The following is a 13369-nucleotide window of genomic DNA, read 5'->3' as shown; positions in this document are numbered from 1 at the left end:
ATGGATGGTGGCAATAAGATTCTTTTCCACTTCCCTTCTACCAAGTGCTATTTTTCTAGAAAAAAAGAGGTGCTGGAACTCACTATGAACACCTCCCTTGTTCTCTTATAATGGCAATGGCACCCACCTGAGAGGGGCCGGAAATGAATTCTGGCGGGGGGGGGAGGGTTCGGAGCCCTGCTTCTATATAATATTTCTGCTCAAGTGCAGAAGATTCACTTCATCATTGGGCAGGGCAATACAGATTGGTGCATAATGTGTGGTAAATTCTGTCAGAATATATTGGGTGTGTGTTTGTTTGTGTTTTCAATGCAAGTATTGATGTCGTGCAAGTATATGGGTGGTTCAATGACAGCAATAACAAACCACAGCTTGTAACCCTTCGGGCAGCACAAATTTATCCCTCAGATTAAGCTGCCAGCCTCTCCCATCTCTGCCTCATTGTTCCAAGAACCGCCTTGCCTTCTGTACTATGCTCACTCTTCTTCTTTTGGGGCCTAAAATAGGGTTCAGTTGTGGCTGGATCTAGAATAACAAGAGTCTCCTTTAATTTGTCAAGCAAAGCACATTCTTTCACAGAAGTCAGAAAAGGGCGTTACAGCAAACTTTTACATGCTATTTTTGCAAATATTTTGTTATAACACCAGTCAATATCAATTACATGAGGGGGGCTTTTGAGATATGCTCCTGTAGTCCAGCATCTGTAAAACACCACTTAGGGAACATGTCGTGAAACTGGACTTCTCAAGAGTGCAGTGTGTGTTTGAAAATATTGGAGAATTCTTGACTGGATTCAATGGTGGGGGGAAGAGGCTGCTACTGGTAAGATGGAGCTGCCTTTACACATAGACTTCTTTGGCACTGTGAAGAGGTTCTTCCACTAGGCAATCCAACAAAAGGGATTTGATTCCTAGCATATCTGGGGGAAAGAATACAACTTTAATAATACAACACATTTTGCTTTCTTTCTTTTTTAAACAGGACATCAGAGAAGAATGAAATTCGAGTTGGCTTCTTTGAGTTGGTAATAAAATTGTTGCTTTTCACCACTTCATATTATCTGCTGTGGTTCTATAGATCAGGGTGGTCAGATTCCCAGCTTATAGGGTCGTCATAATCGCAACTACCCTTTTGAGATTCAAGTACAAATGGAGACAGCTTTGTATTTTGTTTTTCCAAAACTGTTATGGGGAGCCTGATGTTCACTGTGAAAGTGGTGCATGTTGTTACTCCAAGAAGGAATGGTGGAGCTTAGCATTAAAGGTAAAGGGACCCCTGACCATTAGGTCCAGTCGTGACCGACTCTGGGGTTGCGGCACTCATCTTGCTTTATTGGCCGAGGGAGCCGGTGTACAGCTTCTGGGTTTTGTGGCCAGCATGACTAAGCCGCTTCTGGTGAACCAGAGCAGCGCACGGAAACACTGTTTACCTTCCCGCCGGAGCGGTACCTATTTATCTACTTGCACTCGACGTGCTTTCAAACTGCTAGGTGGGCAGGAGCAGGGACCAACGAGAGCTCACCCTGTCACAGGGATTCGAACTGCTGACCTTCTGATCGGCAAGTCCTAGGCTCTGTGGTTTAACCCACAGCGCCACCTGGGTGAAATCCAGTGCTATAGTTCCACTCATGGAGTGGCTTTTGACTCAGAAGAGCATCTATTAATGCAAAAGAAGGGAGGTGATTTGCACTGATATCTGTCTTCCATACGCAATCCTTGTGCCTTCTTCCGCACTTATTTAGAGGGTCCTATAAGCTTCTGCAATAGATTTTCAGTTCTCAAGGGACTGTAGCAGGAAGGTGGGATCAGAAAACAACTTCCGTTTATTTTAGTGGCCGCCTCTGCTGGATCAAAGCCATTCTGCCAGTGAAGCCTTGGGTTTCAGCCATTGTTAGTAAAAAAAAACAATTGGAACATGAATATACAAAGGAGTGATGCATAATTTTTGTGTGAATGCTCTTTGTCTGTTTCCCCCCACTTAAAGTTTAGATTTGCTTCTTCATCTGAGAAACTGATGATGGTTTTCGGTGGCATCTGCGCTGCTCTTCATGGAGCTGCCCAGCCAGCCATGTTGATTGTCTTTGGGGTAATGACAGACACATTTATTCAATATGATATCGAGAAGCAAGAGCTTAGTGACCCGAACAAAGGATGTGTGAATAACACTATAGTGTGGATCAACAGTTCCTATCACCAAAACGACAACAATACACCAGTGAGTTGTGGGTAAGTGGACAAGACATTTTGCATTGTGTCTGGTGATAATACTACTCAGAGTAGCCCCACTGAAGTTAAAGAACATGACTAACTTGGGTTCATTAGTTTCATCAGGTAGACTATGGGTAGAGGCTGGACATAACTTTACAGTAATATCTCAGTATTTCGATATTTATAGACCTTACAAATGAGCAAAGCATTTTATCTCCTCTGTTATTAAATGACATTGTCTGAAATATGCTGCATTCTTGCACAGAAGACAAACCAATGATACTCCAGGTCAGTTTACCAGCCTGCCTTCATATACGTGTGATTACACCACTGGGCTTTGGCTTTGTAGTTTTGCAAACTCCATGCTTTAAATAATATTCCCATACCATGTCCTATCGCAGTTGGACTAATGTCACCTCCTCTCCAGAGCTGGAGGTGTTGCTACTTTGTTCATTTCCTGGCTGATAATTGCTCATTTTAATTTATGCTTCCCCTACCATTGAGTCTAGCCAGCTTTGCCAACTGCTGGCTCTTACTAGAACGTGTAAAAATATAAATTTGTCAGTCACTTTTCTAAGATTTGCTTTGTACTGCCCTGGTTCTGTAGAAGTAAAAAAAAAGAAAAAGAAAGATATATCTTTACTTTTGGCATTTAGAACTATTGTGCACAATTTCAACAGGAAATCACACAAAGGTAAATGTCCTTTGGCTTCAAAAGTTGCAGCTGCAACCCACAAGTCAATAGTGGTTGAGTACTTGGATTTCAGGGCCAAAGATAATTGAGCTAAACTTAAGGTTGATTCACTTGTCCCACCTAAGCACTGTTTTTTTTTTGGCAGTGGTTCAGAATCAGCACTCTTACGCATGTTTACATAGAAGTAAGTCCCACTATATGGAATAGGACTTGCTTCCAGGTATATGTGCATAGATTGCATCATTAGTATTCCACAAGGAAATAGTTTGAAACTGGATCAGTTTATGCAAATGTTGAACAATAACTAATATTCCTTCTTTGTTTTGCCCTTGTTGAATTACACATCAATGTTAGCATTTAATGCTTTTAATGTTTGATGTTTTACTGAGGTTTTATAATTTGTTGGAAGCCACCCAGAGTGACTGAGGCAACCCATTCAGATGTGTGGCATATAAATGATATGTTGTTGTTGTTAATATTAATGGAGAATATGGTGGATCTATTTTGTCAGACTGTCTGCTACTTACAGTGCATATTATTTTGGAAAGTCAGTTTTTTGTTTTCACTATAATCCCTTACTCTGTCCTCTCTATCCTCTCTGAATTCCTACCCAAATATTAACTGAGGGAAAAGAACAATGGAAATAAGTTCATCTAGCTGCTAATGAAGTCACATTATTTCTCATATTAATTTTGCCTGCAGGCACATCGATTCAAGATAGACTGATTTACCAAGGTCATATATCTTCTTTAATTCTTTCTTTATCTTTCAGGTTGCTGGACATTGAAACGGAAATGAGTTATTTTGCAAGTTACTACGGGGGAATAGGCTGTGCAGTGCTTGTGCTGGCATACTTCCAGGTCAGTACAGTGACACCTCAGGTTACGTACACTTCAGGTTACAGACTCCACTAACCCAGAAATAGTGCTTCAGGTTAAAAACTTGCTTCAGGATGAGAACAGAAATCGGGCTCCAGCGGTGCGGCAGCAGCAGGAGGCCCCATTAGCTAAAGTGGTGCTGCAGGTTAAGAACAGTTTCAGGTTAAGTACGGACCTCCGGAACAAATTAAGTACTTACCCTGAGGTACCACTGTATTATTATTTACTTCCTCATATTGTTTTCCACAATAGAAAATGGCTTAATGTCGGTGACACTCACCTGAAAAACAACAAAAAGGCAGCTAAACTCCAGTTTGGAATGCAATCACCCAGAAGGCCCTGCCTTGTGTTCCCATTCATCCCTCCCAACTTCCTGTGGACATTTGTTGACTGGAATCCTTCAGCGATGGGCATTGTGAGGCAATTTTTATGCTGTTGTCTCATGGTGACGATTCAGATCCAGTTATATACATGTCCATGTGTTTAGTAGGCCTACTGGAGTAGGTTTGTAAGCCTGAGATTTGTTCCCATGCTTCATGTCATGTAGAATGCACACAAAGGGACCAAGTGTTTACTTGCCCTTTAATCATAAGAGTTAACAGAAGTGGTTTGGTTTTTATACAGTTAGCTCCTCAATGTCAAGATCAGTAATGGTAGGCAAGGCTCTCTGGAGGCAGCTTGCTCACCACATTTCACCATGCCTTATAAAATGCAGCTACCATGCCTTATAAAATGTGCAAGGTTGGAGTATTCTAGGGTGTATTCTAAATCCTGATGGGAAGGCCCAGCTATCTCAGATAGCAGCAGTGAATTTGCTCCTCAAGAACACTATGTGGCTTACAATATGACATGGAAAGGGTTCTGTGGAGGTAGAAATTTATGAAAGCAGTACATGTTACGACCTGACTACTGTTCCCAAGCACATAAAAGCATCCTGTTATGTACTATACTTTTCTGTGTATAAGATGCCCCCATGTATGACACCCCCTATTTTGGGGGACTCAAATTTAAGAAAATTGGGGGAGATGGCATAGAGTTGTTGAGTTTTTTGGGGGGAATTACGTAGGGTTGTTGCAGGGGATTGCCGAAAATTGCTCACCCGCATGCGTCCAAAAATCTGCCTCTCAAATGTCCCCTCGCCAGCAGAAGCTGCCAATCTCCTGCCAAATTACCGCAGCTTCAGTCACTCAACACCAGCCATTGACACAGCAACCAATAACACGCCCAATAGCTGCTGACAGCCGTGGCAGCAACCAATCAAATGTCCACCCATGCACTATCCATGTATAAGACGACCCCTACTTTTTAGCATAATTTTTAAAGGAAAAAAAACGGAAAAGTACGGTATACATTCTGTTCCTGCTTAAAGCCAGGCAATTCCCACTAATGTAACTGTCTTAATGGCTCCTGCCAGCCATTGTAGCATATATCTGTAGGTGCCGGAATCAACTTATAAAGCATGTGCAGGGTTTTTATAACAGAAATAATCAATGCCAAATAAACCCAAAATTAGAATTTTTTTCCCATTAGCTGGCTGTGCTGTCAATATTGCATCGTGTTTTCGTAGTTGCTAGATGATCACCCCTCTCCCTTTTAACTGTGACTCTTCCTTATCTCTCATTCTTCCCTACCCCCTACAGATCAGCTTATGGGTAATCTCAGCCGCTCGACAGACACAGAAAATCAGAAAAGCCTATTTCAGGAAAATAATGAGGATGGATATAGGCTGGTTTGATTGTACATCAGTGGGGGAACTCAGTACACGTATTTCTGAGTGAGTAATCTCAGACATCCATTGGTGGATGAGGTCAGCATGTTTTTAAGACGCTGCATTCTAATGAGTAGTCTGTGTGAGGTTATATGAGTGAAGAATAATATCTACAGTATTACTTGTACCAGACTGGGGTCTGACTCCAAAGCAGAGCTAATATTCCACTGGATTTTGCTAGCAATGTGAGAGAAAATTGGCTTGGATCTGCACTTCTTAGAACAATAAACTAGTTGAAAACAGAGCTGGCTTTCCGAATTCACATTTGTGATGCAGTTCTTCAATTAAAAATGTGTAGAAAAATGCATATATTGGGGGGAAATGTACATTAAAAATGCACGTATTAGTGAAAATCACATACACAAAATGCATTACATAAGGGAATACTGCTTGCGAAAAAAATGTGTGCATTAGACAAAAATGCATGTTCACACCAAAACCACTTTGAGGTACATAAATTTAATGAAATAATAATAAGGAAACACTGATGCATTTCTGTGAGGACATTAAAAAAATAAATAATCACAAACTGATGAGAAAGTGCTGCAAAGACCAGAAAAAAATGAGAAACTAAGAAAACCAAAACTGATGGATTTGTCCATCTTTAGCAGCTGCTGAAAACAACAGGTATTAAAAGGGTAGAAGATGAAACTATTATCTCTGCTTGAAACGTCCTACCATTAGGAAACCATTACTTTGCATGTGTGTTCAGATGTCAAAAAGGCCACCATAGGCCTGTAGAAGCAGGTGGGAGGAAGCAGCCATGAGCCTCACTGGGAGAGGGTGGATAGCAAGGCAGGTGTGTCATGTAGACATTTCCCCAGCAAAAACATCTAAGGCCTTCCCTAACCTGGTACCTTTGACGTGCTTTTGGACTGCATCATCCTCAGCCAGTGCAGTTGTAGTCCAAAACATCTGGAAGGCAGCCCTGTTTGCACCATCAACTGGCCTGCCATTTTTTCACAAGCTGGCGATGCTTGATGAGCATCTCCTTTTGTTGCTAAGTGGCCCTGCCAATGCTCATTCGCCCTCCTTTTCCATGGCTGACACATAGCACAGCCAGTCTCCAAGCTTACAAGGAGAACTGGGGTGAGGAGGATAAACACAAGCATAGGTTTGTTGGCAAGTAGAGTCCAAGAGTTAGGTGGCGCAGGTGGCGCTGTGGGTAAAACCTCAGTGCCTAGGACTTGCCGATCGTATGGTCGGCGGTTCAAATCCCCGCGGCGGGGTGAGCTCCCGTCATTCGGTCCCAGCTCCTGCCCACCTAGCAGTTCGAAAGCACCCCTAAGTGCAAGTAGATAAATAGGTACCGCTTTATAGCGGGAAGGTAACGGCGTTTCCATGCGCTGCGCTGGTGCTGGCTCGCCAGAGCAGCTTTGTCACGCTGGCCACGTGACCCGGAAGTGTCTTCGGACAGCGCTGGCTCCCGGCCTCTTAAGCAAGATGAGCACGCAACCCCAGAGTCGGACACAACTGGCCCGTATGGGCAGGGGTACCTTTACCTTTACCTAGAGTCCAAGAGTGGGGTGGCTCATAGGCCAAATACCTGTCCCAGAAACACAAGAACCTACAGCCTGCCTGGAATCTAAAAGGAAAGGCTTATTTACTTCAGACCTCAGTTCCCAAATGTCTGAACAAAGGAACGAAGAGATAAAAGCAAATGAGATGAATGGCTCTCATCGATATTTCTCCAATGTAGAAACAAATTGAATGAATATTTGGGATTGCAATGAGGGTCATATGCAACTGCTGCTTCAACTTTTTTTGTTCTCCACAGTGACGTAAATAAAATAAATGATGCTATTGCTGATCAAGTAGCAGTCTTTATCCAGCGGTTCACCACCTTTATTTGTGGATTCATGTTAGGATTTGTCAGAGGCTGGAAGCTGACCTTGGTTATTATCTCAGTCAGTCCACTACTTGGGGTTGGAGCTGCCATGATTGGCCTGGTAAGGAACAATGCCATTCGTATCTAATTATGGCTGCTTTGTAGTCATGGAGAACTATGGAAAGATTTTAAAGTCGCTGGCTGTTTAAAAACAACTACTACTCCACAGAACTCTGTCAAACCACCTACTAAGGGATTTAAAAAATCTGTCCAATATCTATTTTTCACTGTTGTTCAGCAGTGCTGTCTGTCTTTCCTATAACCAAACTGAGAGCCTCAGTAAACCCAACTGGATTTTTGCCATTGACTTCAGAGGGATGTGCATGCAGTAATGGAAGCCACAATACCTTCGATCAACCTTTCTCAAACCTGGTGTTCTGCAGATGTTACTGGATTACAGCTGGAGTTATTGGACTACAGATGTTACTACATCTCCCATCAGTCCCAAACCAGCATTGCCAGGGTTGTTTGGAGTTGTATTCCAGCAACATCTGGGGGGCATCCAGTTGGGGAATGCTTCATTAGGTAATTTTTGTTGTGCCAACTATTCCTTGGTTTTGCTTCACAAGCAAGCACGTCCAGCCCTCTGAAAGCTGGCTCTGTGGAAGGCAGGCATTTAACAAACTCCTTGTCAACCTCGTCTAAACGTTCACAGAGAAATCCTCTGTGAAGCTGGAAGGCTGACAAAATCTTTGTAATAGAAATATTAGGTGTGCTGTGTAACGGCTGTATGATGGCATATGCAACATCAATATTTTATACAGTATAGCTGATTCTAGAGCACAGTGGAATATGGTGATACTGCCTAAAATGCACCTATATAATGCACTAGATAAGCCAACCTGATCTATCACATAAGCTATTTAGCACATGACTATGGGTAGGTGAAGTGAGCAAAAAAAGAAAAAAGAAAAAGAAGAATGAATTTGCTACATAAATGTGTCCTTTGTAAATGTAGATAACCCAGTGTGACAGCAAGGAGCTTGTACAATCCAAAGGAGAAAAACCTTCACTGCCTAAATGAATCTTCTTACTGATTGGTTTAGGCTGTGGCAAAGCTGACAGGTCGAGAATTAAAAGCTTATGCAAAAGCTGGCGCTGTGGCCGATGAAGTGCTCTCATCCATCAGAACAGTGGCTGCTTTTGGAGGGGAAAGAAAAGAAGTAGCAAGGTTGGTTCGTATATCATGACAGACTCACAGACCTGAAGAAATTTAAAAGCAACAAAGCCTATGATTTTTAAGAGCATAACATGTGCAGGAAGATGAATCCTCTCCTTTGCTGTAGCTTAGATCTACCCAGTCTATCATCCCATACAGTACACTTTCCCCCAAACTTTCTAGTACAGGCATTCCCCCACTTACATGGGGGTTACGTTCCAGGCCCCTGCACACATAAGCGAAAATTGCGTAAGTGGGGATCATCCTCTAAAAAGCCTCTAAACTCCCGTTTCCCCCCTGCTCCCCAGCTCTTTCTCTACTTCTCTCTCTCTCTCTTTCTCTCTCCACACAACTCTATCTCCAACTAGAGTTGAAGCTCTGGGAGCAGCTGGAGGACATTTGAAAAAGTGGCTGCTGCTGCTGCACTACCCTGCACACCAGCTGTTAGGTGGGGAAGCTGAGCAGCCTAAACAAAGCCCCGCTGTGCCTCAGGTCTCTTTGGGACTTCCTCCACCCTCACCAACGTTCTCTTCGGGCTCTGGAGAGGGTCTCCTTGCAAGCCACAGGGACTCTCCAGCTCGCAACCACTATTTCCAGGGTTGAACGTATCATATCTATCTATCTATCTATCTATCCATTTCCCAGCACTGCGCATATATGCAGTGACACGCCAGTCAATCATGCGTAGGTGGGGAGAATGGCTGTATTTCAATATGATATGGGGAGGAAATAAGGTGCAGGAAGGGGAAGGGGTCCAGCACCCCTCATCCAAAAAAGTAGAAGATAGACTCCTCCCCCTTGCACTACCCACCCCTTATTCTGAATCAGACCATTGGTCCAAATTGTTCAGCATTGCCTACACTGAATGGCCGCAGATGTCTGGGGTTTCACGTGTGAGTCTCTCCCAGTCTGACCTGGAGAGGTTGGGGACCGAACTGAGCACCTTGCACATGCAAAGCTGAGCTACAGGCATTACACCTGCAGCATGCAAGCATGCCTCTTTTGTAACTCCTTCAACCCCAAACATGGCCCTTACTTAGCCCCTTTGCTGTGTTTTATTTTTCTCAAATGCACTTCTTAAATTTTCCTTTTGTTCTTTCCGCAGATATGACAAAAACCTAGTGTTTGCCCAAAACTGGGGAATTAGAAAGGGAATAATAATGGGATTTTTCACCGGTTACATCTGGTGCATCATTTTCCTGAGTTATGCGCTAGCATTTTGGTACGGCTCAAAACTTGTTCTTGAAGATGAGGAGTACTCACCTGGCACACTTATACAGGTAAGGCTTTCAGTGGTTTCCCCCGTTTTTCCCCATCAAAGCACTTGCACTTCCAGCCACCTCATTGCTTTGAAAAACAAAGTGGGTGCTTTGTAAACTTTTCAGTGTAACCTTAACAGGTGGGACCTGTAGTGTAAAGCTGCAGCGTACCTAGTAGGAGGTATTCTGTTCAGGGTTCCAGATAGCCTTTGTGCAGAATTCTCCTCTTCTTTTGCCACCATCCCACACGTTTTTCTGTCACACCTCCCTACAGCCAGTCAGCATTCTACACTTACCAAGCATATTCACTGGGCTGGTATTTGTGTGTGGGGGGGGGGTGTCCCTTGGGGTCATTTCCTCCTCTCCCCCTCCAGCTGGCTGAGACCTTCCTCCTATGCACAATTGGTGTCATTTTGACTATTCAAGGATTGCTACTCAGATAATGAATTCACTATAAGATATATTTCAGAGCATCCTTTAAACCTTCCTTGGAACCTCCCTCTACTCATCTGAAAATTTGAAATGTTTCCCTTAGTTGAGAAAAGAAAACAATAATGCCATTTTAAATTGCATTCCTGCCTTTAGATCTATAAATATCTTTTTTGTACCCTCCTTAATATATCACACAGGGCCAAAACATTTTTTCTGCCTTCCAGAATGATTCCTTCTAATTATAATTTAATTTCTGCTCCAATGCAATTTTTAAAACCACCCAGAAAACATAATTGTTTTCCCCCACCCCCTTTTCTTTCTTTTCAGGTTTTTTTCGGAGTTCTGGTAGCTGCCTTAAGTCTTGGCCAAGCTTCTCCTTGCCTGGAAGCCTTCGCCACTGGCCGAGGAGCTGCAACAAATATCTTTGAGACGATAGATAAAGTGAGTAGCTCAACTGGTTCAGCACCACTAGCCTGTGTTGGAAGGTGAAATAAATGAGCCTTGCATCAGCTTAAGGGCTTCTGCCAACAGCACAGATGAGAAATATTATGGTGATTAAGGGAAAAATTGATTGCAGATTAAAGCAAACCAGCACCATGCCTGTGCATCTGACAAAGAGCGCATTCGTCCAAGTGGCAGTTCTAAATGATTGCTTATGAATATTCAAAGTATCAGCAAGCTCCAATATTTATCTATTAGGAGTCAACTCTATAAGCGGCCTGATCGCCAAGACACTCAGCTCCGCAAAGTGGTTTCAGGAATTAAGCCGCTATGGTCTCCCTTGATTTATAAGGAATGAAGTGAAGCCAAAGGCTCAGATAAGGGCATTAATACATATAGTGTTACTAAAGCTTCAGGGAATGGAGAGAATGGAATAGCCAGCAAATCTAACCCTTTGTAATCCCATTGGGTGCAAATAAGTTACATCCGTGGCAGCCAGCTGTGCTCTTCTGCTTTTAGCCCTCGCATAGCGGAAAATAATGCTTACTTAACAGCTTTGATGCGCGTGATTAAAGAACAGCACAAGTGGGTCGTAGGAAAATGTGTATAATGCCTTGCACTTTTTGGAGAATAACTTTAGCAGTGCAATCCTGTGCATGGCTACTCAGATGCAAGCCTGAGTTCAATGGGATTGACTCCCAGGAAAGCCAAAGTTATTCCCCATGCATGGTCTGGGCATGTGGTCTCTTTGCATAGCAGGCACATTGTGCCCCTTGACTGAAAGACCAGGTGAAAGGTGGACAGCACGGAACTTGGGGGTGGATGAAAACAGGCCAAAACTTTACAGACTGCAGCGAAGTGAGCAGAGTTGGCATGGCATAGGGCCAGGATCCGTTAACATCTTTAGACTTCTCATCTGAAGTCCGATTCACCATCCCAATTCGCCTGTTGGGGAGTGCCATGGGAGTTGACCAGCATCTAGGGAGGCAGTGTGGGGGCTACCCAAGTGGCAGGCATCCCATTGGTAATCTGAAATGGGCGGCTTCATCCCCAGCCAACTCCAGACTCTGGCCAGGAGCTGGAGCAACTCCTTAAGACCCTCTTACAAGGGTCTTCCTTATGTTTGGATTCTACCCAGTGCAAAAAAGAGAGAGAAAGCAGCCTTTCTACAAGGGAAGTAATATAACCGATTAACTCTGCCCCAGAAACCTGTTATTGACTGTATGTCAGAAGATGGCTACAAGCTGGATAAAGTCCGCGGTGAAATTGAATTCCATAATGTGACTTTCTACTACCCATCCAGGCCTGACGTCAAGGTAAGAGCTTCACTTTTCTGGCTAACCTTTATAGCTGCTTCCAGGTACTGTTTTGAACATCAGGGAAAACACTTTTTAAACATGTGATCTTTTTCATTTTTATTTCCAGATTTTAGAAAATCTCAACATGGTTATCAAGGCAGGGGAAACAACAGCTTTTGTTGGACCCAGTGGAGCTGGAAAGAGCACCACAATACAGCTCATCCAGCGATTTTATGACCCTAGTGAAGGCATGGTGAGAGCTTTACCTAACTTCTTTGTAAGAGAGTGGTCACTTTCATTCCTCCGCCCAACCTTTTTAATTAAAAATCCTGTAAAATGACTACATAACTTCCATTTTCATTTAAAGAATCCTGGGACATGATTCACTCCCACTGTGGGTATAGAGCAGGGGTAGGCAACCTAAGTCCTGTGGGCAGGATGCAGCCCAATCGCCTTCTCAATCCGGCCCGTGGATGGTCCAGGAATCAGCGTGTTTTTACATGAGTAGAATGTGTCCTTTTATTAAAAATGCATCTCTGGGTTATTTATGGGGCCTGCCTGGTGTTTTTACATGAGTAGAATGTGTCCTTTTATTTAAAATGCATCTCTGGGTTATTTATGGGGCCTGCCTGGTGTTTATACATGAGTAGAATGTGTCCTTTTATTTAAAATGCATCTCTGGGTTATTTGTGGGGCATAGGAATTCGTTCATTCCATCCCCCCAAAAAAATATATAGTCCGGCCCACCACATGGCCCACCCACAGCTGAAAAGGTTGCTGACCCCTGGTATAGAGCAGGGATAGGGGGGAAATTAGATTCAGTTTGCATTTAAAGGTGAACATACTTAATTTGAGCTTTCTGAATCAATATATGAAGTGAAATCCAGCCAGCCTTTGAAATTCACAGTTTTCTTAATTTTGCAGTGCAGTTCTCCAGCAAAGTAGCATGTACATAGAATAGGGTAAGGTAAAAAGGTAAAGGACCCCTGTATGGTTAAGTCCAGTCAAAGGCAACTATGTGGTTGTGGTACTCATCTCACTTTCAGGCCAAGGGAGCCGGCGTTTGTCCACAGACAGCCTTCCGAGTCATGTAGCCAGCATGACTAAGCCGCTTCTGGTGCAGTGGAATACTGTGATAGAAGCCAGAGCACATGGAAACACCACTTACCTTCCTGCCACAGCGGAATCTATTTATCTACTTGCACTGGCATACTTTTGAACTGCTAGGTTGGCAGGAGCTGGGACAGAGCAGTGGGAGCTCACTCTATCGTGGGATTCGAACTGCCGACCTTCCGATTGGCAAGCCCAAGAGGCTCAGTGGTTTGGCTACAGCATCACCTGCCAC

The 13369-nt window shown here is 43.5% G+C and overlaps 1 protein-coding gene and 1 long non-coding RNA gene across 2 annotated transcripts in view; one reads left to right on the top strand and one right to left on the bottom strand.

The window, feature by feature from the left end:
• ABCB11 (ATP binding cassette subfamily B member 11) overlaps positions 1-13369 on the top strand; it is a 43236-nt gene that overhangs the window by 8488 nt on the left and 21379 nt on the right. Inside the window, 10 exon segments of the mRNA XM_081882567.1 lie at positions 982-1024; positions 1984-2225; positions 3674-3761; positions 5420-5553; positions 7325-7496; positions 8482-8606; positions 9700-9874; positions 10613-10726; positions 11932-12042; positions 12152-12277. Of these exon segments, the coding sequence (XP_081738693.1) occupies positions 982-1024; positions 1984-2225; positions 3674-3761; positions 5420-5553; positions 7325-7496; positions 8482-8606; positions 9700-9874; positions 10613-10726; positions 11932-12042; positions 12152-12277 (1330 nt within the window).
• On the bottom strand, positions 583-4090 carry LOC309353253. The gene is made up of 2 exons (XR_014161738.1): positions 4060-4090; positions 583-919 (listed from the first exon to the last, which is right to left on the bottom strand). It is a non-coding gene; the product is annotated as an uncharacterized lncRNA (long non-coding RNA).

Source organism: Podarcis melisellensis (genome assembly GCF_964234715.1).
Source record: "Podarcis melisellensis genome assembly, chromosome: 1".
In the NCBI taxonomy this organism is placed as follows: Eukaryota; Metazoa; Chordata; class Lepidosauria; order Squamata; family Lacertidae; genus Podarcis; species Podarcis melisellensis.
The sequence above is the reverse complement of the archived record's forward strand: the minus strand, read 5'-3'. Positions and strand labels throughout refer to the sequence as shown.